The sequence below is a fragment of the Tamandua tetradactyla genome, chromosome 12 (genome assembly GCF_023851605.1).
Source record: "Tamandua tetradactyla isolate mTamTet1 chromosome 12, mTamTet1.pri, whole genome shotgun sequence".
Classification (NCBI taxonomy): Eukaryota; Metazoa; Chordata; class Mammalia; order Pilosa; family Myrmecophagidae; genus Tamandua; species Tamandua tetradactyla.
In genome coordinates, this window is record NC_135338.1 from 53,436,548 (window position 1) to 53,462,093 (window position 25,546).

At 49.0% G+C, this 25,546-nt stretch overlaps 1 protein-coding gene across 1 annotated transcript in view; it reads left to right on the plus strand.

The window, feature by feature from the left end:
- The window catches only part of RIN3 (Ras and Rab interactor 3), a 124,676-nt gene that overhangs the window by 30,185 nt on the left and 68,945 nt on the right, over positions 1–25,546 (plus strand). The window contains exons 2-3 of the mRNA XM_077123391.1: positions 9,711–9,918; positions 20,871–20,988. Of these exons, the coding sequence (XP_076979506.1) occupies positions 9,711–9,918; positions 20,871–20,988 (326 nt within the window). The remainder of the gene's footprint in view (positions 1–9,710; positions 9,919–20,870; positions 20,989–25,546) is intronic.

The window sequence follows — 25,546 nt, forward strand, 5'->3', positions numbered from 1 at the left end:
TTACAAATTTACAGTTCTAAGGCCATGAAGATATCCCAATTAAGGCATCAACAGGACGATACCTTCCCTGGAGAAAGGCTGCTGGCATCCGGGGTTCCTCTGTCAGATGGCAAGACACATAGCTGCCGTCTGCGGGTCCTTCACTCCCGGATTTCACTGCTTTCAGTTCTTGGTTCTGGTAGCTTCCTCTCTGAGCTGCTGTGGGTCCTCTCTTAGCATCTGTTCTAGTTTGCTAGCTGCCGGAATGCAACACACCACAGACGGATTGGCTTTTAATAAAAGGGGATTTATTTTGTTGGTTCTTCAGAGGAAAGGCAGCTAACTTTCCACTGAGGTTCTTTCTTACGTGGAAGGCACAGGATGGTCTCTGCTGGTCTTCACTCCAGGCCCCTGGGTTCCAACAACTTTCCCCGGGGTGACTTCTTTCTGCATCTCCAAAGGCCTGGGCTGAGCTGCGAGTGCCAAGATGAGGAATGCTGAGCTGCTAGCAGTGTTACGTTGCAATCTCTCATTTAAGCACCAGCCAATTAAGTCAAACATCACTCATTGCAGCAGACACGCCTCCTAGCTGACTGCAGATGTAATTGGCAACAGATGAGGTTCACGTACGGTTGGCTTATGTCCGCAGCAACAAGACTAGGTATGCTCACCTGGCCAAGTTGACAACTGAATCTAACTAACACAGCATCTTTGAGGTGTTTCTCTCTAAGCTCCCTCTCTCAGTGTTTCTCTCATAAAGGACTCCTGTAAAGGATTAAGACCCACATTAAATTGGGTGGTTCACTTCTCAATTCAAATAATTTAATCAAAAGTTCACACCCATAGTAAGTCAATACCTACAAGAACAGATTAAAAAATATATGGCCTTTTCTGGGTTCATAACAGCTTCAAATCAGCACAGAGGTGTTTCAATTTATAAATGAAACAGGCAGGTGCTGCTCTGGCTGGCATTCTCAGGCCCCCTTCCAGCCTTCTCTGCACCCCACGGTGCCTTGTCCAGAGTCGTCAGGCTGTCCAGGAACATCCTTGGGGGCAGAGATGAGACCTGCCCATCCCGACATACCCCTTTTATCCTTTCGAAGCTCAGAGCAGCCTCCCAGGTGGAGATGGTGACAGCCTTTCCTGGTCCTCCCCTCCACCGTCACCCTGAGTTCTGCCCAGGTCTGTACAAGTCCCCCTCACCTGACCTCGCTGAAATCCCCCAGCTGCTTCCCCAGGGCTGACAAAGGGAGCCCAAAGCCTGCAGTCTTTGAAAATCTTCTGGGCCTTCCTTCCACACAGGCGGTCTCCACCCAGGGCCCCACACCCCAAGCCTGCTGCTCACGCTGCTCTGAGCCCACACATGAGCCAGCCGCTCCCCTGGCCCCTGGGGCAGCCCCTGCTCTCCCCACCAGGCTTCACAGGCCCGGACTCAGATGCAGGCACCACACCCCGGACCCATGCACACGCTACGCCAGTTCACCTACTCCTAAGAGCTGGTGAGAAAATCCCCCAAGAGCTGGAATGCTGAGGCGAGGGCCTGCTTCCTGCAGCCCAGCACGAGGGTGGTCCTGAATCTTGGACCACACTGCATCTGGGTGGGGACAGCCTGGGTGTCCATGGACAGCTGCCCCTGTGGGGTTTGAAGGCTGCTCTGACTGCTGATAAGAGCTAATTGCTCCATTCCCCACGAGCAGAAAGGAAAATGGTCTTGAAGCGATTTCTCTTTCGAGTGGAATTGCTCTGAAGTTTCTGAGGCTCTTTATTTTGTTCTAACAATGCCATTAATTATCCAAGGTGCTGTGGCTGCTTCTGCTGAGTTTGGCTGAGGAGGGGGGAGTGCGTGGGTGTGGGAGTCACTGGCTCTCCGAGCAGATGACATACTCGAATGTTGTATGGGCTCAGGGACGGTCCATGGCCGTTGGAGCTGATATGGCTGGGCTGGGTGACAACAGCCAGCAGTGCAGACGGCAAAGCTGAAAGTGTTGCCAGCTTTAGGCATTTTCATCTGTGCAGTCCTACTTGAGCTGACCACTAGCTGTGAGCTCCAGCACTGGCCCGGATATTTTGTGACCGGAAATGGGCACCCAGAGACATCAAGAGGTCCAAAAGTCAACAAGGGTATCCATACATGAAGGCTGCTGTCCCCAGCCTCTGACCCTTCATTAGCCTTTTCAGAGCAGGTGCCCATGTCATTTTGTCCCCTAAGGACTGTACCACTCCTGTGACCTGGGGCAAGACCCGGAGACACAAAGCTCCCCAGCCGCGGCTGTTCTTTCTCTTATTTGTAAACTTTGCCTGCTTGAAGGGAGGGGGCTAGAACCTTCGACTTTCTTCAGTTTCCTCTCTGACCCTCAGATCTTTAATTCTGCCAAAACACTAAGGGGTCCTGAGCAAGCCTCTGTGGTGAGCCTGACTTGTTAGGTCTGCAGTGGCCCACCTGGAAAGAAAGGAGATCATTGAGAAGACTGCGCAGTTCGTGGGAAGTGGTATCTTAAGAGCCTCAGGTCTCTCAAGGGTTTTTGTCTGAGCAGCTGAGATTGGCCCCTCTGGCACTTGTCAGAGTAAGGCTCCTGCATCTTATTTGTCTTTTCATCCACACCAGCTAGGCTCAGGGTGCGAGAGGGATCCACCAAGCAGTTTGTTTTTATGCTAAGAAAATTGACTTCTGTGTTTGTTCCAAGCCACGCACTTCCCAGGCCCTTGAACTTGAACTCACCACTGGGGCCAGATGTTGTCTGGGGTTCAAGACAAGTGATGCCCAGATGTGGACTGCAGTCACGCTAGTCCCATGTGCCAAGTCCTAAAATAAGCTACATAGGTGGAAAAAGTGTGAAAGCGAAGAGGAGGAGACTATTCCAGCCAGTGGGTTGGAGGATAGAAAAACAATAGCTAGCATTGACTGAATTATGTGACAGGCACTGTGCTAAGTACCTGAATTTTCACAGTAAACGTACTAGGTCGGGCCAATTATTATCTTTTTATAGGTAATTAAAATTGGAAACCAGAGAGATCAAATAACTGGCCAAAAGTCACACAGCCTGGATTCAAACCCAGGGCTTCCAATACGGTAGACGAGCTTCATATAAATGGCTCTTGCAGGATGGGGAGAACTTTATCCCCAACATTTTACAATAAAAGATTTAGAATATATAGAAAATTTGAAAGAATTTTACAGAAAACATCCATATACCCACCTTCTAACTTTTAACTTTTTTAATTTTACTGTATTTGCTTTATCACGTATCTATCCATCAACTCTTTTTTTTTTTTTTTTGCGTTTCAAAGAAAGTTGTAGACTTAAGTACGCTAACCCCTGAATATGTTAACCTGCATATCCTTAGAGTTCAACATTTATTTTTGGTTCTTTTTTATTGTTTCAGTGTAAAATTTACCTATGATAAAAATGTCAATATACATATCTTAACTGTACCATTTGAACTTCATATAATTGAATCCATACGGTATGTACATTTTTGCAGCTTGCTTCTCTCTCTCTTGGCATAATGTCCCTGAGATCCCTCCACGTGGTCGGGTGTTAGCAGTTCCTTCCTTCTTACTGCTGATGAGTATTTCACTGTGTAGCTGTTCCGTCACCCGTTTACCCACTCTCTATTGATGGTCACCTGCGCTAGCTGTTATGAATAAAATTGCTATGAACATCCACATATGGCTCTTTTTGTGGACATTTTCATTTCCATTGGATTTATACCAAGGAGTGGAATGGCTGGGTCATAGGGTAGGTATATGTTTAGGTTCATAAAAAAAACTGCCATATCTGTTCCCAAAGTGATTGCACCAATTTACATTCCATCAATAATGAGTGAGAGTTCTGATTACTTTCTGTGTTAGGGTTCTCCAGGGAAACAGAACTGATAGGAGATATAAATATATATATATATATGTATATGCGTGTGTATAATATAAATATTATGAGATTTATTATAGGTGTTGGCTCACGCAAGTATAGGATGGGCAAGTCCGAATTCCACAGGGCAGGCCCCAAACTGGGAACTCGAATGAATTCCCCAGGAGAAGCTGGCTAGCTGAAGTAGCGATGGAAATTCTTCCTCTGACTGCCGAAATCATCAGTTCCCCTTTTATGGCCTTCAACTGCCCCATTGAAGGCAGTCTTCTCAGTTGGTTGTAGATGTAATCAGCCATAGATGCAACCAACTTGTCAAAGATTTAAATACATGAAATATCCTCACAGTAACAATCAGACCAGTTGCTTGCTTGACCAAACTGGACACTAGCATCTAGCCAAGTTGACACATGAACTTACCCATCACACTTCCCATCCTTGCCTACATGTGATGGTGTCAGTCGTGTTAATTTTAGCCATTCTAGCATTTGTGTGGTGGTTATCTCATTGTGGTTTTAATTTGCATTTCCCTAATGACTAATGACTTGAAGTACTTTTTCAGAGACTTCCTGGCCATTTGTGTATCTCCTCTGGTGAAGTATCTGTTCAAGTTTTTGCTCATTTTTTCCAGTTGGCTTGCTCATCCTCTGTTGGACATATATTTTGCAAATATTTTCTCCCAACCTGTGGCTTGTCTATTCATTTTCTTAATGTCTTGTGGTGGGCAGAAGTTTTAAATTTTGATACAGTCAGATTTTTTCAGTCATGGTTATTACTTTCTGTGTCTGTCCAAGAAATCTTTGCCTACCGGCTGAAGAGAATTTGAGGAGGAAGAAATAGAAAACAAAGAGGAACTGCAGGTGGTTATGGAGCCACCTGAGTAGGATCTCCAGGTGGAGGAAATGTAGGTTTTGTCTGGGCAATGAGAGTAGTCTGTTATAGGGGGAATCTGTGGGAAAAGTCAGAAAGGGAATGCCTTGAATTTGTTAGGCAGTGGGGAGCCACCGAATGTTTAGAGCAGGAAAGGACATGGTCACAAGAGAGTGAGATGACAAGAGTACCACCTAGCCACCCTGAAAGTAGTAGCCTTGTGCCCTCAGGAAGCAAGTGGAACTCCCAGGGGTTGGGGGACTAGAATATCTCTGCAGATTCCCACGGGATCTCCATGTGCTCAGAGACCCCCCCCCCCAGATCCCCCCAAATTTTAATGGGCCCATTGCTTTTGCCAAGGAACCTGCAGGCTGGTCGGCCAGTCACTAGCTGGTAACCCGGCCCCTTCCCTATAGGTGAATTTAAAGCTAGCCCCTCCAGTGGCTCTCACGTCACTTGAAATGACCCAGAATGCTACACACCTGGATTTAGAGCCACTCCCCAAGTACCAGTGGCTCCAGAATTCTTACATGGGGACCTCAAGGACCAGGGATGTGGCTGTCTACCCCTCTGACCTCACTTCCTTTCATTCTCACCTTCGTTCCCCCACCTGGGCTTCCTGGAGGCTCCTCCTGGAACAGGCAAGTCACCCTTTCCACCTCTTCCCCCAGACACCTGCATCCAGGTGTGTTTACTCAGAAGTCACCTTTTCAATGAGGGCCTCCCTGGCCACCCATTTTGAACTGCAAGCCCCTCCTGCTCGCTCCCCCTCGAGGCCCTTTACTTTCCTCTTTAGGGTGCATCATCATCTAACCTGCTCTCATTCACGGTGTCCATGAGCATAGGTGTTTTTGTTTTGTTTTTTCTGTTTTGTTCACTGCTCTAACCCCCAGCCTCTGCAACACCAGGCACTTGCAGTTGCTCAGAAAGTATTCATACCACAAAAGAATGAGAGGCCAACACCTCATTTCTCCTAGAGCCTATTTATTTGATGGCAGCTTTGGCTCTACAGGGAAAATTGGGACTTCTGTGAGGCATGGCCCCTTGTCCCAAAAGCCCAGGTCCCACCGGGGGCCACCCGGCAAGCAGAAGAACCTGTAGGCCACGCCTTTCTCGTTGCATAGGGAAGAGACTGAGGCCAGAGGTGGAAAGGATTGCCCAAGGCCAAGGAGGTGGATAGTGGCGGAGAGGAAATTGGCCCCAGATGCCCTCACTTCCACCTGCTATTAAGAGTTCTAGCTGGCCTCTAGGGAAGGTTTGAGGCTGATTGTAAAGTGTTTGGGTACCAGAAGGTATTTTTGTGTTTCTAAGGGGGATTGAAAGACCCACCCTGACCCCAGAGTGTGTCTCTTCTGGCTATTTCTGGTCACCATTTTAAGGTCTTTATTCAAGGAGATACTGGGACCACCTCTCAGGGCTGGGAAAATGTTTGCATCGATGTCGGCTGGGCCACCTAGCCTTGACCTCCAAATGAGACGCCTTTGTCCCACTTTCACCCCACCTCCCCAGGCCCGTGATTCCTGGCACCTCCCTGGGAGCTGATGTCTTCCTGGCCACCTAGCTTCCCTCTGTTCCTTCTGCATGACCTGTAGGCTGTGGACACAGAGGTGACGGCTACACACAGCATTTGTGAGAAATGTGGGTCTTTGGGAGGATTTAGGTGCGGGGAAGTCAGCGGGGAGAATTACACCGCGCCACGTGAGTGCAGACAACCTCACCGGGACATTCACTGGTCCCTGCTCTAAGGGACCTCCTGCCACTCCTCTCCCTGGAAACGGTACCTGTCACCCTGGGGAGCCCACCAGCCCCACCTTTTCCCATCTTCTTCCCTCTCTCCGTCTCAGCTTCCTTGTTCCCCTCTCCCTCCCAACCCACCCCTCTCAAGAGGAAAATTAAATTCCACCCATTCTTTCTTGCATCTTCCCATCTTGCACCCACCCTACCATCTTCCCCAATGAGGTTCTTGAAGATATTGCCCAAACTTTGGTGGTTTCCTCCGTAAGAATTCTGCACAACCTATTAACAATATTTGCCCTTCACTACACTCAAGAAATCCAAATTGTTTTTCCTGAAATGCTCCTGAAGTATTAGCTGTGTGACCCTGAGCAAGTCTCTCACCCTCTCTGGGCTTCTCTTCAAACAGCTGAATTAGATATTCTCTAAGGCCCCCAGAGCTCAGGCTTGATAAGGTGGAGGGTGCCTGAGCAGAGGGGATTTATCCTGTATTAGCTCATGGGACCCCTAAGCTTCCCACCAGCAGCTTGGGGGTCAGGGGTATAAAATGAAAGGAAAAGAATCTTTCTCCCTGGTCCCTGGGCAACAAGTGTGGCAACTCCCCGCTAGTCTCTAGGCTGCCAGGCCAGGAGGAAGGGATTCAGAAGTGGAAGTGTCACATCCAGGACCCACCCCTTGGCCATCATATTCTACTTCATTCTTGTATCCCAGAGCCCAGGAGATTCACGTGGTCTGCAGCAGGTGCTCAGTAGACTGGCTGAGCTGCAGATACCGCTGAGTGCTTCCTGGGCTCTGGATAGCACTGGGCAGAGGGAAGTTATGTCCATCTCACTGGGGTGGTTGGGAGATACCATAAGTTAACACGTGAAATAACTCTGTGTAGAGCTGGCTTATGGACATTCAACACCCTATTGGCCTCTCCTCTTCGCTCGCCACCTCCAGGGCAGCACAGCAGGTGTGTGGAAGGCCCGGGTCCTGGGCCAGGGGATACCAACATCGCTTTTAGAGGAGGTGCTGTATCTTATGAGGATCCCTGCCTTGACCAAGCGCCCACCTTCCTGCTCTTTGCCTCCCACCCCTCCCTCCAGCTGGACCTTTGCTGGGCTAACTTCTCTGGGCCTGGGGAATGCAGAGTTGTTGTCCATGTGCTTTCCAGCTCTTAAAAAAAAAAAAAAAGAGAGAAAGAAAACCAAGTTTGAGGACTCTCCAGTGGCCCATTTGGATGGCAGGGGACAGGAGGAGCATATTCAGGATTCCCTGTGGCTTTTCCATTCTAATCCCGGGAACAGCTGTGGCTGTTGTGCAGAGGGGCATCCAGATACTGGAGATGAGCGGCAAGTCACAGCAACAGCTCCTGAAGGAATTCTTGAACTCCTGGGGAGTATAAGTGGTATTCTTTCATTAAATGAGGTAGTGAGTGAATGAATGAACCATCAGATGAATGAATGAGTGTATGAATGAATGCAGGTGGTGATGATGGCTGTAGTTAAAATATTGTCTGTAACACAGCAGTTACAGGGTAAGGGACAGAGGCAGGGCCTGGATTCTGGACCCTATTCTGTAGTATGTCACATTCAGTGAGTCACTTAAGCTCTCCCAGGGCTCAGTTTCCCTGTCTGTAAAGTGGAGCAGTTGAGTTTGATGACTGACAGGGCTTCCCAAATTCTGTTCCACAAGATCTCCCAAAACTCACAAAAACCCACAGATTTGTGGTCCCATGAGTTTGAACAGCGCATCAGCCTCTGCTCCCCTGTTTAGAATCAGACATGTCTTTACGGCCATGTCTTTGCAAAATGCTGCTGCTTCAAAAATAGAACACAGGTGGACCTTATTTAACCCAGCACTTCTCAAGTGCTCCACCACCCGTGGGGCTCCCCGAGTCTGTCGCTTGGGCATCCTGTTCCCTCCACTGCCATCACCTCCAGGGAGTGGTTCTACTTTCCTATGTCCTTTAACAGGGCTCATTTCTCACACATGCACACACACTCACGTGTCTCCGGAAGCTTCCTGAATGGCAGCCCTGGTCACTGTTACCTGGGACTGCCTCACAAAGACACAAGGCAGAATGAGAGGCTGTAGCCACATCTCTCAGGCTTTACAACCACCCTCCTTTGTCAGATTAAGTGCTTCACCCCCTGCAGAGACGTGAATGCCTTAGTCCCTGGGGTAGAATGCAATCAGATTGCAAAGCCCACCAACTCAGGACTGGAGGTGCCAAGCTGCAAAATGATGTTCTTCCTTTTCTGGAATCAAAACTAACCTGCCAATGTTGGGGGAGGAGTGTGGCTGAAGAGAGTTTGGGCTGTTCTGAATCTGACAGATGCATTTGAAGTAGGCACTGCCCTTTCCCCAAGTCGGCTCTCTCTTTGGGCTCTGCTGTGCCCTCTTCACTCATTCCCTGACCTGCTGACATATCCTCATCCTGGGGGTGGTGGGGTCCAACGGGGCCAAACGTGTCAGCTGGCAGGAGGCCTGAGGGAAACTTTTATGGGGCTGGAAATATTCTGTATCCGCACTGTCCAATAGAAATAGGATGCAAGCCACATAGGTAATTTTACATTTTCCAGGAGCCACATTACAAGACATATAAAGAATATATAAAGAAACAAGTGAAATTCATCTTAATGTTTTATTTAACCAGTATTCCCAAAATATTATCATCTCAGCAGGTAAGCGACATAACATATTATTAATAACATATTTGATCTACTTTTTCATACTAAGTGTATTTTATACTTACAGCATGTCTCCATTCAGTCTAGCCATACTTCAGCAGCTCAATAACCACATTTGGCTGGTGGCCGTGAAATTGGGCACCACAGGTCTCTATCTTGATCTGGTGGTATTTACACAGGCATAGGCATATGTAAAAAAAATTGTCTAACTATACCCTGAAGGTGTGTGCATTTCACTGTCTGTAAGTTATACGTCAATTTAAAAAAGTGTTTAACTGCTCTTCAGGACTCTGCTCAAATGCCCCCTGTGTTTGCTTAAGCCCACCCTGGGCTGGAATTAGCTAACTGCCTGGCGCTGTGCTGGTGCCAGTGTTATTTTCCTCCCTTCCTATTTGTACTGTAGCGGGTTGTTTCAGTGTGCTCACCCGCTTTATTACAAGTGATGACCAAGGTTTGCTCATTTTTCATTCTCCAATTGGCCACTGGCCACGTGGATGCTAGGTGAATAAACATGGTGGAACAAATCCCCATTTGTGATCGACCCTCTCGGGGTTGGCTGGGCTGATCACCTGCTTCTGTTCTCTCAGTCCTGTTCAAGATGCTGGCAAAGGAGAGGGAGTGGAAGAGGAGGAGGAAGATGGTACGGGCCTTTGTCCACCGGCTGCCCCGAAGAACTGCCTTCCTCGCCGGGGCCTCAGCGTCCTGGAGAAGCTCATCAAGACATGCCCAGTGTGGCTGCAGCTGGGTCTGGGCCGGGCGGAGGCAGCCCAGATCCTGTGTCGGGAGGCGGCTGGGGTGAGTTGGGGGTCTCCCCACCTCCCACCTGGGCAAGGGGCACAGCCTGTACGGAGCGTGAGGCCCGGCTGCTCGGGCTCCCACATGGAGCAGCTGCCATCTGCTCAGCGGCTCATTTGCTTTTCCTTCGTATGTTTAGCAGCTTTCAGATCATGGTGGGTTTTCCAGAACTTGGGGGCAGAGGGTGGTGACAGGGCTGGTCTCTGCTTTGGAGAGCAGGTGTTCCAGCTAGGGGGTGGGGGTGGGGATGGGGGTGGGGGTGGGGATTTGTAGCTGGGATGGGCTTACTGGGCATCTGGGCATGTGAGAGGCAGGGCTGGCCCAGCCAGGAAGTCCCTGCGCTGGCCGGCACTGATTTTGGGAGCTCAGCAAGGCCATTGGGGACTAGAGAGTATCAGAGCCAGAGGGGCCTGAGAAGTTGTTTTCCACCCTTGTTTTATATAAGAAACTAAGGGGCCATGCAATGGAGCCAAAATACTTTTTGGAGTCAGGCCCCATGAGTGAGCAAGTGGCTTACATTTTCTGAGCCTCTGAAAATTGGGTACTATACAGGTTACACGGGAAAGCATATATATGTGTGTGTGTGCATATATACATATGTGTGCATATATAATGAAATATGAATCAGAACTCAATGCTGCTTTCCGACCCCTTCCCCATGCATTTTCTCTTACATCCTATTTTCTTTTAAAGAACATTTAATTTGTTAAATTATAAAAATGACATACATATATGTTCACTGTAAAAAAAACAAGCTGAACAGAAAAGAATAAAGCAAAAACAAAGTACCTTATTAAGATCTTTTCCATCTACTTTAGCCTAAGTCACTCCCCAGAAATCATTTTTGCTAGAGGTTTGGGGTGTGTCTTTCCAGTCATTTTCTGTGCAGATTCACAGCTAGCATTTGCTAAGTATTTACTATGTAACAAACTCTCTTCTAAGTCCTTCATGTGAATTAGCCCAGTTCATCCTCACAGTAGCCCTAGGATGTATTATTTTTATGCCCATTTTCAGATAAGGAAACCAATGTACAAAAAAATTGAGGGCTCTATCCCCTAAGGGATGTAGCAAGTAAGTGGCAGAGGTCATCTTTGAACCCAGGCCATCCGGCTGGGTTGTGTACCATACTGTACACACATTATTTATTTGACACTTGGAATCGTACCTTTCGCCTGGTGTGCAGCGTGCCCTCCTCAACTTGGGATGGTGCATTAGAGCTTATCCGTATCCTAGGAATAGCCCCTGCTCATAGAGGGCTCAGCCAGTTAGTGGATTCCTTCACCTTGGACTGGGTGAAATCCCTCAGGCTGGATGTTGTCCCTGACATTGGAGTTACTGGAACTTATGGAGTCTCCAGCAAAGTCCCAATCTCCCATGGCCGCAGCTGCCCTGCCATCGGGGTGGATGGCTATGGAAGTCGAAGGGCCCCATAGTGTCCTGCCAGGGCCCGGGTGAGGCTTGCTGGCCTGGGAGGGGCCTCCTGGGACCCACCTCAGTGCCCAGGGCCAGCTGGGGAGTCTGTGGGTGCCTCTTAGAGGGATGAGCAGGCAGGGGCGAGAGGAAAGGAGGCTGGGAGACTGTTGTCCTCCAGAAAACTAAGTCTGTTGTCTTATTCCTCCCGACTAAAAGTTTTAAAATGTCTGAGGGCTTCAGAACAGATGCTGAAACTGAGTAGAAAATAACATCTGGGGTTCACTCCCTCGGTGTTCCAGCACCCCCAGCCCCCACCCTGGCAGTCACGCACATCCCTCAGTAGTTTCTGAAGGGACCAGCTTTCCCCGCTGAGAGGACACAGCTCAAAAAGCAGCTTCATGGGCTGGAGCAGCCCTAGGGAAGCAGCACTGGATCAGACTCGCCGTCTGTTGCCTTCCCTGCCCTCCACCATGACTCCCTCTCCTTCCAGCGAGTGTTTGTATTTTCAAGCAGAAGCAAAGCCCTAGGCTCATGCTCTGATTAAAAGAATTTACACACAGTTGCGATTTGCATGTCTTTATTTGTCCTCACAGCAATTTCTATGGTATTGTTCCGTGTCCCCATGCCAGAGGAAATGGAGGCACAGGGCATCAGCTCACTAGTCTGATGTCACACAGCTGGTATCTGCAGCGGGCTGGTAGGCGATCTTCAGGGATGCTAGCATAGCAAAAACAAGCCCACGTACGTGTAATTAGCTTTGGATTTTTATTCGGAGGGGAGGAAGGCAGCAGTGGCTGCGCAATTCTTTTCCTAAGCACATTCTGTCCCAGCCGCTACTGAAATCAGGTGGTATTTCAGCAACCCATGCTGGCTGGAGGTAGACAGGGAAAGGATCCCAAGGCAGCCGCATCAACTTTCTGGATTACAATAATTGGGGGCTGGGAAAGACCCCATGGGCACTGATGCTAGAAGAATATCTTTAGAAAGAAAGATTCTTTCTTTATAAATTCGGCCCACCTCCCTCACTACAGCAAAGCCCACACAGAAGGAGAGTAACTTTCTGAAGACTAGCAACCAAATCAATGCCAGAACTAGGACAGGAAACTGGGCATCCTGACCCCCAGGCCAGTGTTCTCACCCCTGTTCTTTTAAAGTAAGGAGATATTTTAAAGGGCTCCTAGTGCTTCAAAGATTATAGGATCCTCAAAGTGGACACAGCACTCAGAAGTTTGTACAATAAGGAAAAGAGGATTCTGCTTGCTGAGCGTTCCTAGGGGGAGCTAGCAAAAGGTGTGTGTGAGGGGGAGGGTGGCAGGGGGTGGGTGAGACCAGAAGAAATGAGCTGACTCAGATATCAGCTCAGCAGGACACCAGATGATGCTTGTTATCTCCTATAGAGGAGAGGGGTTGAGTAAAAGCACTGGGACACAACCAGTTTTCTTGGTGACCTGGCTAATCAGGTAATGGTTTTCAGTGGTAGTAACCAATGGAGGCTCCACCATGGGCCTGATGGTGAACTACTACCATCTGTAATAACCTGAGGCAGCCCAGAAGTCTACTTCTGGAAGTAGACAAAGAAGGCCCCAACATCTGTACTTGTCACCTTCTGTCCCCTCACTGCTCACACTGGGCTTGTCCTCATTCAGGTTTAAAGTCTGGAGCTGCTATTCAGGATGCCTTCCCTTGCCCAGGATGCTTTGCATCCCGCCATGCTGCCTTTCTGATTCATGGAAATGCTACCTCTGTACACTGGGGGCAATGTGCCCTTTGTCCTCAGGGCTGGGAAGGGGACTGGCAAAGGAAAGCCATGCAAACAAGTGCTTACCCATAGCAGGCACTCTACTGAAGTCACCAAGCAATTATTTCAATTCTTTGAGGCACTGCACTGTCAGCTGAGAATGCTTTCAGCTTCGAGTAACAACAAGCCTGGTCCATGGTAGCGTCAACACTAAGGATGCTATTATTTACCTAATGAGAAATCTAGAGGTTGGTGTCCAGAACTGGTTTAGCAGCTGAGGTATGTTGTCAGGACCCAGGTTCTTTTCATCTTTCTTTCCCCCATCTTCAAAGTATTGACTTTTGATTCTCAGGTTTGTCATCTCTGGCTGCAAATGGCACCTGTAGCCCCAGACAGCTCATCCATTCATCTGCAGGAAGTGATGGGCAAATGGCTTTCTTCTCCTAGGCTTTGTCTTCCCTGAAAAGACAAAATTTTCCAGATGCCTTTTTGGCCAACCCTAGCTGTGAGGGAGGCTGAGAACAGAAGTGTTTTGGTTTTCTAGGCCACTTAAAGCAGATTCATGGAATGGGAATTTATTGGTTTACCATTTTGAGGCTGAGAAAGTATCTACATCAAGGCATCATCAAGGCAATGCTTTCTTCGTGAAGACTGGCTGCTGGGAATCCTTGGCTCCTCTGCCATGTGGCGAGGCACATGGCAGCATCCACCAATCTCTTCCTTCCTCTTTCAGGTTTCAGTGATTTCAGCTTCTAGCTTTCATGGCTTGTTCAGTCTGTCTCTGTTTCCCTTTGTCTTTCTCTCTCTCTCTTGCTGTATTCATTCTGTTTATAAAGGACTTTGGAAATAGGTTAAAGTTCCATCCTCAGTGAGGTGGGTCACACCTTAACTGAAGTAGCCTCATCAAAAGATCTTACTTACAATGGGTTTGCACCCATTAGAATGGATTTGATTTAAGAACATCTCATTTTTCTAGGATCCATACAGCTTCAAACCACCACAAGGAGTGACTGGCAAAGGGGAGTAGTAGAGCCATGATTTACTTTGGGTAAACATGCATCTCCTGAGGCAACCACTTTTATAGCCACTCAGGTCAAATAAGGAAGAAGAGGGGGACTAGTTCTTGGAGAGCTAACTCATTGGGATTGCCACAGGCAAACACTATAACGCCATTCTGCAAAAGAAGCAGCAGCCCCAGAGAAGTCAGAGCCAGTAGTGGCCAACTGAGGACTGAATTTGGAGAATCTGGGTCCAGAGGCTATGCATGTAAGTCTTATACCAGATGACCCCAAGACCTGATACCCTGGGCCTTCCTCTTGAATGCCCATTTTCCTGCTTCTTTACCAATTCTCTTCCCCCACTGTTTTCTCATCTGTACAGTGGGTATAATATTCTTTGCTTTACAGAGAGAGTTGTTGAGAGAGGCTGGTGCCCAGTATAGAGTTCGATTAACACTTGGTGGGTCAGTCAGGTCAGAGGTCATATACTATAGTGGTTAGAACCCTGGCCCAAAGGTCTTGCATTCTTGTCCTGGCTCTGCCACTAAGAAACAGTGTCTTTTCACTCCTCTGGGTCTTGGTTTCTTTGACTGTTGAGTAAGGGGCTGGGCTGCATTGCAGGTTTCAAACTGCCCTACCAAGCTTACAGATACCTCAGTAGTGCCTCGTAGAAGGGAGAGAGGTGGGGGATACCCAGAAGATGAGCTCCCATACCTGTATCGCTGGATTCCTTTATTCATGTCTCTTTTATATATTAGGATTTTTCTTTGCACAAAAAGTTGGCTGAAGATACTGCTAAAAATCACAAAGCATTTTGCAAATTACCAGACTAAATCATTTCCCTTTCCTTAGTGTGACAAACACTTAGGGAGTACAGTTTAAGTCTGCCAAATTTAACGTCTCCTGTGCTGACAGACTATACTGTTAGCTGTTGTTGTGCTCCACAGCTCAGTGGCTAAAACAGTCACCGTTTTATTTGCTCATGACTTAGTGGGTCAGCAGCTTGGACTGGGTTCAGCCCAGCAGCTCTTCTACTGTGGTCTCTCCTGGCCTCAGTCTTGCAGCTGCAGTCATCTGGAGGCTCGACTGGAGCCAGGTGGTCTTAGATGGCCTCGCTTACATGTCTAGTTGTTGGTGCTGACTACTGGCTGGGCCACATGGCTTCTTCACATGGCAGCTGAGATCCAAAAGGCCAAACATGGAAGCTGACATGGCCCTTGCGGTCTAAGCTCAGAACTCCCGCAGTGTCACTACTGTTGCATTCTTTTGGTTATGCAAGTCCCAAAGCCACCCCTCAGAGAGTGAGGAAATAGACTCCACCTCCCAATGGGAGGAGCTGCAAAAAATTTGTGACCTTGTTTTAATCTAACACCTAGGCCTATGGTCTTTGAGTCCTTTCCCTACCCCCCCCCCCATCTCTTTGTTTAGTCCAGATGCAAGCAGGAAGATATGCATAATAATCATATTAATAATGACCATTTATGATTAAAATGAGATGTGTTAAAATCATAATGTGTAATTAAGTGTTCAGTAAATGGTTGCAGTCTATCGTTATCCGTATTATTTTTTAAGTGCATACTCTGTGCTAGGCATTTTACCTATCAGCAGTTCTCACAACCACCCTGAGAGATGGATGTTATTATTCTTATGTTCAGGTGACGATAGTGGGAGCCAGGGAGGTGAAAGTAACTTGCCCGTGAGCCCACAGCTAGTGAGTAGCAGAGCTGGGATTCATGTTCTACTGCAAATGCAAACAGCTGGTCACAGGGGGCAGAAAGAGAAGTCAGAGGGGCTTGGAGGAAGCATGAAGAGTTCTGGGCGGCTCTTGAATCTCCTCTGTACTTGCCTGCAGCACCACAGTGAGCAAGACCTCAGAGTATCATCAGCGGACACCCAGTGAGGGTCAGGGTGGGGGTTGCAAACAGCCCACAAAGGTGGTCTTCTGCCTGGCACTGACTTAGCTGAACCCTTAGGCACGGGACCATAATCCAGAATGTTCATGCAGTTTGCCACACAACAACACCATTTTTGAGGCACCATCTGGAGAAGGGGCCCTGTGACTAACTGAGCAGCTAAATCCCCCCAGAGAGGCACCCAGTGCCAGTCATCTCATTCCAGTGGCAGTGGCCAAGCAGCCACTGACCCAGCCTCTGCCCACAATGGGTATCCATCAGTGCCACCCTGGCCCACCACCCACGGGGTAGGAAGGATCAGAGGACTCTCCTAGCCAGGCCACGCTAGGACATCCCTCTCCATCGCCCCCAGCGGCTCTGCCTCATCTGTCCCCAAACCCCGCTCCCCTACCCCCTGCCAGCACCTGACTATGGTTCTCAGATAACCAGCCCCAGTGACTTGGCTAAGACAAAATGAAAATATCATGTGAGAGCTGTATGGCCAGGTGGGAAGGGTTAGTATTGGGCGTTGATAACTGGGGACCCGACTGAGTCCCACCTGGGGGACTTTCCACTCCCGTGGACACCCCTGTCCCCCACTGAGTTGACAACATTGGGCAAGGTGTCAAGAGACTAGCCAGATGCCAGGCTGTGTGGTGGTCATGCCTGAGTGGGGCCCTGCCCCTGCTTGTCCTGTCTGTGAGGTCAGGCTTATTGAACGTCTCAGTGTCCCAGAGTCTAAGGGAGTAGAGACAGACCTACCTCCCAGAGCCACTGTGAGAACGTGGCCCAAGTGACTATTTGAACTGCCAATTCCTAAGTGTGAATGGACCCACTCTCTCTTTGGTTTATCGTCTTGCACTTGGCTTCTCTTGCCCTGGATTTATAAATTTTGTCCCGCCAACTTCTGTCGAGGAAATCCCTTCTCGTTCATTTTCACTATTAATACATGTAGTGGACTGGTCCCCAGTCCTATATGGAAGCTGAGGCTGGGAGACTAAAGGACGAAAACCCAGCCACGGATGAACCTTGAAAACATGACGCAAAGTGAAATGAGCCAGACATAAAAGGATACACATTGTATGATTCCACTTGTATAAAATATCTCGAATAAGCAAATTCATGGGGAGAGAAAGTAGATAAAAGGTTACCAGAGACTGGGGGGAGGGGGAGGGGGAATTATTGCTTAATGAGTAGTGAGTTTTGGATGATAAAAAGTGTTTTGGTCATGGGTGGTGGTGATGGCAGCACATCATTGTGAATGTGCAGTTGCATTGCACACTCAGTAATGAAAATGACAGATTTTATTTTACATAGACCTATGTTACCACGCCTACAAACCAACCATGGGGTGGGGCAAGTAGAGAATGAATTCTTAGTGTATATTTGCAGAGACCCATTTAGCCTCATTAATTTATTTCTCAATTAATTTTTTCAATATTGAGAGGCAGGACTTTGGTTTTATTGTTTTGTTTGTTCCTTCCAGGTGCTGGTAGGTGTTCTTATTCCCATTTACAGATCGAAGCACAGAGGCTCAGGGAATAGCTAGCTACTCGGAGCGGCAGAGCTGGTCACTGCGGGGAGGAGGTGGTTGTGTGGGTTCTTTGGGAGCCCTCGGAGAGATGTGTATTGTGATTTTCTGCCCAGTTGGAGGAATTCCCATCCAAGGGCTCCTATCTTCTTTCTCTCTGTGGAACGTGAAGGGTGGAGAACAGGATGGATGTCTGAGTGGAGGGGAGAAGTCTAAAAGTATTTTGTATTCTGGGGGTAAGAGAGCTGAGTAGATTGCAGGGTGACGAGGAGGGAGGTCCCAGTTGAGGTTGGGACCCGTGATTCATGGCGTCAGTCATCCTGGGGAGAGATTGGAGGGGGATAAAAGCTAAGGGGAGAGGTCACTGTCGGTAGAGTAAGAAGTACATGTTGTGTGGTGACCCTGAACTCATTATCTCTCTCTCTTTCTCTAATAAAAAGTCCATCCTTATTACAAGCAAGAATCTTCCATTTTATTCTCTTCTATTATTTTGAAAAAAAAAATTGTTGGTGGCGGTTGCACTCATAGGTCACGGCTTGGAAAATGCTGCCCTTCTTGTGCAGTCCCTAATGCTCCCATGAGAGGCCTGGCCAGCTCAGCTATGTGCATCTGCTTCTCAGAGGGAGCTGGGCAGGTGCTCTCCCACACCTATTCTAGGACCAGGAATGCTTTCCCTGCAGAGACAGGCACCCTGGTTTGGGGTCAGTTCAGGAGGGCATTAGCCTCAGCTCCTGCCCTGGAAACAGGGTCAAGAGTCAGAGTTTACTTTGTCAGCCTTCTCAGGCGCACCACTGATACCCAAGCTCCCACCTCACACGAATACACACACACTTTCACGCTCATACATGCACACTCACATACACACTCAGACATCCACACACACTTACCCAATCGCACATTCACACAAACTCACACACTCTCACACAGTGTGTCATATTCCCTCATACACTGCTGTTTGCCCTGGGCCTGGCGGACGAAGGAGCTAGTCAAATTTGACCCTCAGGAGAGAGGTAGAGTGACTGCTTTTCGTGGAAATTCAGCATGTCCCTGGGGTCATTTCCGGTTCAGGTTGAGACTTCAGTTCAATGCTGTTGCAGCTCAAAGTAAGGCAGGGCTGTGGCAGGAGCTGAGATGCCATCTCTGAGCAAAGGGCAAGGGCAGGCAGAAGTATCTAGAAGGGAGCCAGGCTCCTTCTGGGTCCTCTTGGTGGGGCCAAAAACTTCCAGGCTGCAGAACACTTACCAGAAGCATCCTCCCCCCAAAAACATCCCCTCCCATCTTCCTCTGTTCCGGTTTCTCCTGCTCTTCATACCCTGCCCTGCCCTAGGAGAGGGGTCTGGTAAAACTCATTTCCGACCATGATCAATGACTAATAGAGTCATTGTGCTGCTGCTCCTGAAGGAACATGCCCTCCCAGAGAGCAAAATCTTAATTCAAAGGGCCCACCCTCTGTAGGGCAGGTAGAGGGGTAGTTGAGTGTCCGGGACCTAGAGTCAGAGAATCTGAACTTAAATCCTAGCTCCAGCACTTAATTACCCATGATCTTGTGCATTATTGCTTCTCTGCCTCAATTTCCTCCTCTGTAAAATGGGGATAAGAATAGTACCCCCTCACAGGTTTAATAGGAGAACTAAATGAGATCGTGGAATCCAGTGCACTGGTGTGAGGGCTTGGTTCCGACTAGGGAGGCAATCCGTGTTAGTGCTATTGGTTAATAATAGTGTATTCTTATAGTCAGTGTGCTATTGGCAATTATGATGATATAGCAATGGCAGGATGATAACACTAGTAATCAACAGCAGTGGCTGCAGAATAAGGAGCAGCTCTGGTAGGACAGGGTGTGCTTTGGTGTGTAGAAGGAGGAAGGGCCTCCCTGGTGCTCTTAGGGCCTCATGCTTGGGGTCTTGTTCTTTGTGACGGCCCCACTGGCCCTGCACCCAAACCTGCCCCCCACAACTTTGGCCAGACTCCTGGTCTCATCTCTTCCAGATTCTAGCCTGGAGTCGGGGAGGCTCAGACCCCAGGGCCAGGAGAGTTGGGGTGGGGGCAGCGCTGGTAAGGAGGAGACACTGTGACTAAGTCCCTTCTCAGGATAGGGGTGCCCTTGCCCCAGCTGAAGGACACCCCCCTCCCTGGCTGCAATGCCCAGGAAGCTGGGGAGACTCCTGGAGATGGGGTCTCCAGGGAAGGAGTGTTGAACTTGGCTGGGGCCAGCCAAAACAAAAAAGGCCATTTTAAGACAACAGAGTTGGTGAAAGGAAGCAGAGATTCCCCTCCCCGTGATTGCCCAGGGGAGGGCACTGGCCCAGGGGGCTGCGGTGGGTATGTTACAGCCTCTCTTACTGGAGCAGAAGTAGTAGAAGTGAAGTGCCTATAAATACACCAGCTTTGGTTAATTTTCATACTAGAGCCCAGATACATCCTCAGGCTGCATAGGCATCATTTGGGGGAAGAAAAGCTCATGGGCAGGAAGTGGGGTCCCCATGGGGGGGCAGCCTGGCATGGAGCCCAGAGATGTGGCCACCAGCCTCTAGGGATAGAGTCTCGGCTCTGCCCTTACAGCTGAATGATTCTGGCTGAGCTGACCCTCCCAGGTGTGTTCGGTGGGCCCAGCCTTTACAGGTATTAACTCAGTCCATCATCACACCTCTCCTAGGAGATGGGTCCTGGGATGACCCAGAGTGCCTCAGTTTCTTTACCTGTTTAATGGGGATAATAACAAAACTCACGTCATGGAGTTATTGAAAGGGTGAAGCGAGCTAATAAATGTAGATTATTCAGAACATTTCCTGTCATCGAGAAAGCTCTATGTTAAGTATTAGTTATTTTTATTTTTGAGGGCCAGATATAAACTATGAATTGACTAATCTGTATAATTGTTTCCAACAGGCTCCCCCAGAGAGTAGGTGCTGGGGTATTAGTGGAAATTCACCCTGACTCCCCGTGCTTTTCCCCACCTTAGCTTTACTAAGTATGGACCCTGGACCACCCATGTTGGAGGCAGCTGATTCTGGGCCCCTGCCTCCAGAACCAGCATCTCAGGGGTGGAGTACGGGGATCTGCATTTTAAACACTTCCCAGCCCAGGCTCACCCCCCTACCAGGCTGATTCTGTGTCTATAAATGCTCTTTAGGAAACAAAGATTTAGTTGAAACTCCCCAGTGGGCAAATGAGAAATTGAAACTCAAGGAACAGGGTGATGTGGGTTAGGTGATGCATTACTCTGGCGGCAGCCCCCAGCTCTCCCAAGGGATCCTTGACCATCCCACACAGACTCCTTGTTTCTGGACCATTCCAGGTGACTTCCATCTCAAGGCGTCCTTCTACTCGCCTCTCAGATCTTGCATGGAGTGACCGCTCCTCCCTTCCTTCCATTGCAGACGTTCCTGGTCTGCCGAGACAGCAGCTTGAAGCGACTGGTGCTCTGTGTCCACTTTCCCTCCCTGAATGACAGCTCATCTGAGGTGCTTGAATACACCATTAAAGAAGAAAAATCGAGTAAGTGACGCCTGTCTCCCCTGTTCTGGTCTCCACCACGTCTCCCCTGTTCTGGTCTCCAACCACACAGCAGCAGCATCCGCTGCACCATCTAACCACAGACACTCCAGTCAGAACCAGAGGTGTGTAAAAATAGAAGGGGGAAAAAGTCTTGCCATCCGCTGAAGTTATTTGACCACGTTTATTTAGACCTCGCTTTTTTGCAAAGTCAATTGTAGTTTCTCATTAAGCATAACAGGGAGGCTGAGAAGAGGGAAGAAAAGGAGGGGAGCTCTCCGAGCACCTGGGTCCTAGTGCCAGTTCAGCACACACTCAAACTTGATCTTGGACAAGTCGTTTCACCTCCCTGAGCCTCAGTTTCCCCGACTATCAGACGGACTTAAGGACTTATCACTGTCCTGCCTCTGTCGCGGGGCCTTTGTGAGAGCCAAGTAGGCAAGTTCTTTGAAAGGCAAATACTCCCTGTGCACAGGGCAGCCAGGAGCAGGTGTGGGGTCCTCCAGTCAGGGGTGGGTTTGTCTAGTTAGAAGACACTGTGGGATACTCCAAGCCCCTGCTTAGATCCTCTTGTAAATGGATCCAGGGGGTTGTAAGAAACTTGTTACCCTTGGGAGCCGCAGAAGAAGAAGAGTCATGAAATATTCTGGAGTGCTTGTCCCTCAAGACACATTTTGGCAGACACTAGAAGGATGCCAAGACGACTGAGACAGACTTCCTGGCCTCAAGGGTCTCCTGCTCTAGCAGGAAGTGGGGACATGGTGGGGCTGGAGAGACAAAGACATGAACACGCTGCGCTGTGCAGGGTGACAGGTTTGCTGCAGAGGGCGCCTTGCTGAGGGGCACAGAACATGCAGATCACTGTGTGGGGGGCGGTGCTTCAGGGGTGTCAGAGAGTAGGGATCGTGCAGGCTGGGTCCTCAAGGGTGATGCGTTTGTTTGATTAAAGGCTACTCTTCTAGCCTCAGTAGCGGATGAGAAAGTGAAACCAAAATAATGGGACCTCTCCATGGAGATCCAGACTCACATAGAATGGGTAAAACACGATCAGTCATTCATTCATTTGTTCCAGTTATCACATGTCTGCCCTATGCCAGATGCTGCTGTACCGTTGGGGATGCAGCAGGAACAAATCACACTCCCTGCCTTTAGGTGCTTTCGTTCAGGTATAGAGAGACAATGAGCAGGTGAAAATAGAGGATAGCACGTAATGCATGGAGAACATGGGAGCTGGGAATATTGGCTAAATGCTGCAACAACAAAAAGCATAATGGCTTAAACCCACAAGCTTATTTCCCACTCATGCACAAATTTCCTGGCCAGTGGGAAAGGATCCCTCTGGGTGATAGATGCTGACAGAGGCCCTGTCACCTTCAACAAGCAGCCTCTAGGTTGCCATGGCCGACTCCAACCCAACAGGCTGGAAGTGGGCAAGAGCATGGAGGAGGCTGGAGGCAGGTCTCACTGCCAGGCCCCCACGTGGTGTGTCACTCGTGTTCAGCTTCCATTGGTTGGAACTTGGCCACACCTAACTGGCTTAACTATAAGGAGGACTCTGGTCCCACTATGTGCCCAGGAAGAAGCAGAGGCCCTAGATTTAGGGGAACCCCTAGGAGTCTGCTCACAGGTTAAAGGGGATAGGAAATGGGGTGTGGGAGAAGGTTGCTAATTTATATTGCAAACTAGTAACCTCCCCATCCCACGGAGCCCATGGGGAAGAAAGTAGAGGGACATGGAACCAAAGGGGGAGGAAGGGTTACAGCTTTCCCACGACAAGTAAGTAGTACCCTCAGATGACTGCAAGGGGGTGTTGTTTGGGGTGCCTACTACTCTCCAGGGACACAGGGGCCTTTCTCCTCTGGAGCTACACAGTCCCTGGGTGCAGCCTGCTGAGATAGAACCAACCATCATCCTTTCCGCTCATGGACATCGCTTGGCTGTAGTTCTGCCCCTTATTGAGAGTCACCAGGCTTTCGGGGACTTGGTTGCCCAGATACAAGTTCTCTACACTCTTTCAGAAACCCAAGAATCAGCTGTACCCTTGAATTTCAAAACCAGCCTTGGGAACAGTAGCTGAAAGTAGGCTATAGTGATCTGTTGAGCAGGTGGCACTTACATGCGCTCTAGAAATCTGAGGATGGAGCCTTTTCCATGGGCAATGTAATGGGAGAGTCTTCTTGAAGGAAATGGGAATTGTGTGGGAACAACAGAAGGTCTGGAAATCCTGTTTTCTTCCTTCAGGTAGATACCTTTGCCCCTGTGGTAGTCTCTTCTAGGTCTTTCCAAACCAGTCATACCCCCGGCTGTCCTGGCCTATTGGAACTTGGTCAGGAGGCATTCGCCAGGCCTACCCTATGGATGCAGGATGTCAAACCTGCTTTTATGTCTCATTTCCAGTAGGAGCCCAAGGAACAAACCAGGACATTGGCAGCTTCCTTCCCTGGATTCACATAATGTGCACATTTTCAACTTTTAAACCTTTAACAATTTATTGCTCACCTCTGCCAGAAAAAAAGACAGTCAGAATCTCAAAAACTCTTCATGTAATGGAACTCTTTCAATTTTTATTCTTGCCCCTTCACCATTAGTACACAGACATCAACAATAAGTTCATATGTATTTTATTTGCTCTTTCTTTATTTAGTTCGTTTTTTGTTTGTTTTGTTTTGTTTGTGCTTGCTCTTTCCTTATATCACTCTACTGCTCCCCAGACCCCAGATCCCTGAGTTTTGCCACCAGGGCAGACTTGGACAGCAGCAGTAAATTGTTTCTTTGTTGCACTGATTCGCAGCTCCTGTCTTCTTGTCCTCTCTTCCTGTCTGGTACCTTCTACCTTAGACAGTAATCAAGCACGGCCATGGGAACTGCACAGTCTGTGTTTGAATCCCAGCTCTGCCTTTCACTACTCATCTGACCTTGGACAAGTTGCTTAACCTTGCTGGGCCTCAGTTTCCTTGTCTGTAACGTGAGGACAACATTGGCACCTCCCTCGTGGGGTGCTGGGAGAGTTACTAAAGTGCTTAGGATGGTACGTGGAGCATAGTAAGGTATTATGTAAGTACTTGTTGTCATTATTATTCCTGTATTATAGGTAACCCTCCTACAGGATTAAGCCAGAAGGAGGAGTAGAATGAGCCTAGACCCGGGGTTCCCAGGTTCTGGGTATATTCCAGACAAGCCTGTGAGGGGAGGAGGGAGGCCGCCAACCTCCCTGAGGGCAGAGAGTTCCTGGGTCCTCCCCAGGCTGTGGTGGCTGCAGCAGGGGTGGCCAGAGGAGGAAGTGGGCAAGGGAAAGGCCTAGGCCCTGGTATGGGGACTTTTGTTGGGATTCCCCTCAGAATTGAGGCAAGGAAAGGAGACCAGGGACTGCCCCGGAAGAGAGTGACCCTTTTGACCAAGAAAGACTCACTTGGACCACTTCCTTGCTTCTGTGGGCTTGGAATCTCCTCTAGTTTCTTCTTAAGAGTTTCTTTGCAAAGCCCTGAATCAGTTAGCTTAGGCTGATTTCACTGCTGCAACGAGCAACTTTGAACTTCAGTGACTTGCCGCAACAAAGGCATATTTCTCGCTCATGTTATGGGCCAGCAGAGGCGCTTTTCAGAAATTCCTTCAGTCTGAAGTCCATGCTGTAGAGCAGCCCCCATCGTGGGGCAGAGGGAAATGGGAGAGTTTCCGAATTCCACAACGGCTCCAAATGTTCTGCCCAGAGGTAGCAGGTGATGCCTCCCCTCACATCGGCCCAAGCAGGTTGCACCACCAGGCCTGCCCCATGGAATCATGGTTTTGTCTCCTCGTTGCTTAAGCAAATACCATGCAGTGGCTGACTTAAACAATGGGAACTCACTGGCTCACGGCGTTGAGGCTGGAGAAGTCCCCATCATGGCATCATCAGGCGGTGCTTTCTTCCTGAAGACTGGTGTTCTGGGGCTGGCTGCGGGCACTCCTGGGTCCTGGACTCGTCTCTCACATGGCAGTGCACATGGCGGCCTCTCCTGGGCTCCCCTTTCTCTTCTGGGTTCCTTTGACTTTCAGCCTCTGGCTGCTCCCTCCGTGGCTTTCTCTCTGTGTCTAAATTTCTTTCTGCTTATAAAAGACTCCAGTAGGAGGATTAAGACCCATCCAGGACCACACCTTAACTGATGTAACTGCATCAAAAGGTCTTACTTAGGGTGGGTCCACACCCACAGGAATGTAGTAGTTTTAAGAACATGTTTTTTTTTGGGGGGGTCCATAGCTCTAACCCACCACAGAAGGGAAGTATTCCCCTCTCGCAAGGGCAGGGTAGCAACCATTTTGGACAAACACTACCAGCTCCCATATACCAGTCCTTCTCTCTGCTGCATGAAGGGGACAAGACAGCTTTTTGGCATCTGGGTCACCACTTGGCTTGGCCTTATTGAAGTCCCTCAGAGGCCAGATTTGGAGGGGAGGGCCAGAGAACCAGCAGAAGAGCTTTGGGGTAGGGGATAAAAGAGTAAAGCATGGGGTCGGCAGAGGCCAAGCCGGTTTCTGGGGTTGCAGCCCTCCCTGCCCCTAAATGGTGGGGATTAACAACCATCCC